General features: G+C 57.7%; 1 protein-coding gene across 1 annotated transcript; it reads right to left on the minus strand.

The window, feature by feature from the left end:
• Positions 1-230: 230 nt before the first annotated feature.
• On the minus strand, positions 231-2,765 carry LOC103779665 (ADP-ribosylation factor-like protein 8A; the record flags this gene model as incomplete). The annotated part of the gene is made up of 4 exons (XM_008947312.1): positions 231-301; positions 410-480; positions 1,447-1,514; positions 2,672-2,765. Coding segments are annotated over 4 exons (304 nt in total), but the record flags the coding sequence as incomplete, so codon positions are not given.
• Positions 2,766-4,470: the final 1,705 nt, after the last annotated feature.

Raw genomic sequence — 4,470 nt, forward strand, 5'->3', positions numbered from 1 at the left:
ATATATATACATATATATATATACTGTATACACGGACAACAACAGAACAGTGCCAAAGTGGGATGAAGAGACAGAGAGAGGAGAAGGAGAGGAGGGCAGTGGGACATTTTCTTTACAATAAAAACAAGGGCTCCACCTCAACGCGAGCAGAGTCTGGGGTCCCCTAAAAATACCCATCTAGAGAGAGCTGGAGGGACAGAGCAGGAGAGAGAAGGGGCAGGGGCGTGTACAACGGCATCCTCCCGCCCCCCGGCGCCCCTCCTCGACTTCGAGTGCTGGATAAGCCACTGTAGGGTGATGTCTGCAAAGGCAAAGGGACACTTGGAGCCTCTCCCCCCAGCCCCAGCCCCTCCTGGGCCTGGGCAAACAGCCCGGGCACGCCGTGGGCACAGGGACCACCAGGACTCACCGATGTTGTCCTTCTCTTTGCAGGAAATGGAATAGCAACAGATCTCTCGGTCCTGGATGGCAGAGAGGTTCCTGTGGGAGAGGAACCAGCTCTGGCTGCAGCCCCCTCCCAGGGTGGCACGTCCAGGGCCTTGGGAAGGGTCCTTTCGGAGCTCGGCTCCGAGACAGGGGACACTTTGCAGGGGCAACGTGTCCCCAGGCCCCCAGGGAGCACCAAGCCCCTGATCAGGGGGGACGTGGCCCCACAGAGAGCCTGGCCACAAAACCACAGCTCCCCTCCCCAGACCTCCGGGACAGGGCAGGAGGGGGTTGGGAGGGCTGGAAGCACCAGAGCTCTGTGGGTGCCTGCAGGCCAGGGGGGTCCCCAGAGGGTGGCCAGGGGGAGCAGGGATCATAGAATCACAGAATCATAGGATGTCTGGGCTGGAAGGGACCTCCAAAGGTCATCTAGTCCAACCCCCCCACCATAACCATGGGACATCTCCAACTAGATCAAGCTGCTCAGAGCCTCATCCAGCCTGACCCTGAATGTCCCCAGGGATGGGGCCTCCACCACCTCTCTGGGCAGCCTGTTCCAGGGATCTGTCACCCTCAGACTGAAGAACTTTTTCCTGACATCTAACCTAAATCTGCCCTTTTCTAGCTCAGAGCCAGGACCCCTCATCCTGTCCCTCCCAACCCTTGTGAACAGTCCCTCCCCTGCTTTCTCAGTACTGGGAGGTTGTTATCAGGTTGGCACAGTGCCCCTGTCCCTGGCACCACTGCCAGCAGTGTGGGTGGGGGGCACTGGAGCAGGATCCCACCCCCACTGCAGGGCACAGCACCCACAGCAGGCAGAGCCCGGGGAGGGCGACGGCAGCACCACGGGGTGCCCAGGAGCTGGGCACCAGGAGCTGGGCTGGGCTCCATCGCCACCCTGTGGCATGTGGGACCCGTCCCTGGCACCTCCCAGCCCAGAGCTGTCCCCACCGGGCCCCAGACACCCCCATGCCACCCTGGCTGGGGACACGTGGGCAGGAAGGGGTGGGGGGCACTTACATCTTCTCAATGAGCTCCTTCTCATCCAAGGCACCCGGCAGGTCTCGCTTGTTCCCCAGGACTAGGACCTGTCGGGGGTAGAGGGGACACCTGAAGCTCCTGGCCACCAGACCAGGCAGGACCCTGCTTCTGCCACCCAGAACTGGACCCTGCTTGAGATGCAAGGCAGCCCTGGGTGTGCCCAGACAGAGGAAAGCCCCTCAGCGGGCAAACAGAGGGCAGAGCACTTCAATTAACAGCCTTAATTACCCTCCACACAGCCTCTCCTGTGCACACCTCAGTGAGGAGCTGGCCCCCAGCACATCCTCTCTGAAGGGCACCAGCATCTCTTGTGCCATCTAGGATGTTCTCCCAGGAGCCTTTTGCTGGCTTTTGAGCAAAAAACCCAGTGAAATGGCTAAACCCAGTTACCAGGGAAGGGAGAGGAGTGGGTGCTGTGCAGAACCTGCCCTCTGTGGGCAGCCAGCCCAAAAAGCCAAGGGCTGTTTGCACCATCCACTGATCTCTCCTTACTTCAAGGCTTCTCACATCCACAAAGGTGTCCTCAGACTATGTAGGGGGAAAAAAAATGAGTTGTTCATCCCTCTGGAGCACAGCACCACGGGACTGTCACCCGACAGGGACAGCACTGAGGCTGCCATGACCCTCCCAGGGCGACCTGGGGCCTCTGCAGCATCCCCCAGTTTAAATTTGGAGACTCGTTCTCAAAAAGCAGAGCTCTCAGAAGGGCTGCAAAGGCAGTGTGTGATGTTGGGAGCTTAACTGAGTTGGCAGTGAACGTTTGGGATCTGTGGCAAGATCCTCAATGAGCTCCTTTCACAGGATGCTGATTTTGGGGGCTCTGTAAGTGCCCTGGCACGCAGGGTGTGCCCTGCACTGCTGCCACAGCTCACCTCCTGCAAAGGTCCCAGCCCAGCAGCCACTCTCCTAGGAGACAAGACCTTACATCCCACCATAAATAAGGAGCAAATTCAGGTGAGAGGACAGATCTCCAACATCAAGAGGGTTTTCTGCTCTCTTCTAAAGCTCCCTTCCCTGTTCGTTGGCCCAGCCCTGGGCTAGAATGTGCCACTGCACCAGCTCCTGCAGGAGTGCAGCAGGGAAGGGGACCCCACAAGGAAGGGTGTCCCCTCCCCAGAGCTGCTCTGTGAGATCCAGGCTGCAAACCCTGACAGCCACCAGCCTGGGGAGCAGCAGCTGGGGAGGGTCCATCACAACAGCTCACCGGGATGCCCTGGAGCTGTGGCTTGTCCAGCAGGTTGTGCAGTTCATTCTTGGAGGCCTCTATCTTCTCCTGGTCAGCAGCATCCACCATGTACCTGCCAGGGAAGGGACACCCTTGAGCTCTGTGCCACCACCAAACCCTGTTCCCACGGCAGCTGCAGCCCCCCCCAGCTCCTGGCTGGAGTTTTCCCTCACAGAGGTGATGGAGAAGGATGGAGAAGGGGATCCCCTCCTGTCCCCCAGGGGAATGAGGGACCTCCCTCTCCCCATCCTCATCCACTGACAGCAGGGATGTTGCCCCAAGTGAGCCTCATCTGCAGGTGGCAGCTCTATGGGCACCCAGAATAGAGGAGAAGTGGAGAAGACAAGAGGAGCTGGTGCTGGAGAAGTTGAGCCAAGACAGGGAAGGAGCTGCTCAGCCTCGACAGGAGCAATCCTGGGCACACCAAGCCAGCAGCCAGCAATGCTTGCTCTGAGCAGACAGGAGGGGTTTAGGGAAGGATTCAGCTCTTAGGGGTGGACACCCATCCTGAAGAGGACAGAAGTGAAGCCAAAAATGGGGAGAGGAATGGATCCAAGCAGCCTTTATTTTAAAGATCAAAAGGGACAGAAGTGAAAAGCACCTTCAAGTGTCATCAGGCCTTGTGGGGTTTGTCCAAAACAGGAGAACAGCCTTTAGCTACTGAATTTTAGCACTGAACACAGGGGAAAGGGAGAGGAGAGGAGAGGAGAGGAGAGGAGAGGAGAGAAGGAGAAGGAGAAGGAGAAGGAGAAGGAGAAGGAGAAGGAGAAGGAGAAGGAGAAGGAGAAGGAGAAGGAGAAGGAGAAGGAGAAGGAGAAGGAGAAGGAGAAGGAGAAGGAGAAGGAGAAGGAGAAGGAGAAGGAGAAGGAGAAGGAGAAGGAGAAGGAGAAGGAGAGAAGAGAAGAGAAGAGAAGAGAAGAGAAGAGAAGAGAAGAGAAGAGAAGAGGAGGGACCCAGTGCAGACTGAGGTGAGGAAGGCAGCAGGCTGGAGCATGACCTGGATGGCCCTTTGTTCTCTTGACCAGATGGCCCATTTTGGAAAAATCATGAAATTATGGAAGGAGGCAGTAAAAGAAGTTAAAAAAAAAAAAATAGGATTTTGTGATTCCCAGCAAAGCTCAAAAAAAGTCAAGGGCATGTCCTAGCACGGTGACAATCAGCAAGGGCAGGACCAGACACTGCTGTCCCAACCAGCAGGACAATGGTCCCTCACCCCTCACCTGCCAGACCTGCAGCTGGGGAGGGCAGTGCAGAAACCCAGCCCTCCAAAATCCCAGGGCACGGGCAGCAGGTAGAGGTCACATAAACCCATAAACCTGATTTTTCTGCCAGGCTTTGGAGTTACTGGGATGTGGTGTCCCAGAGGTGTCCCAACAGACGTGCCCTCAGGAGCAGCACCTTGCCTCCTGGGAGCATCTCACCAGGCTCAGCCCCAGCCTGGAGCCCTGGGACTGTGCTTGCTGCAGTGCTTGCCAGCAGGGGACACGTGGGGACACTCCAGCTGCTGGCAGTCAGCAGTGGGTGTAGCATGAAGAGCACGAAGGCTCCTCTCAGCACAGGACTCATCCAGCAGCACTGAAACACCACAACCTGGCAACATGCTGCTGGCAGCCACCCTCAAATCCAGCCTCCTGGGAAGGGCTGAGCCCCACCCACAGCCTTTGCTCAGCCCCTGCCCTGAACAGGGGCAGCACCAGAGCCAGGAGGGGCAGGGGCTGTGGGGCAGAGCCCCAGCTGAGGCTGGGAGGCAAGGGAAGGAAAGGGAAAGGAGAAAGGGA

Source organism: Merops nubicus, unplaced genomic scaffold (assembly GCF_000691845.1).
Source record: "Merops nubicus isolate BGI_N331 unplaced genomic scaffold, ASM69184v1 scaffold21880, whole genome shotgun sequence".
Classification (NCBI taxonomy): Eukaryota; Metazoa; Chordata; class Aves; order Coraciiformes; family Meropidae; genus Merops; species Merops nubicus.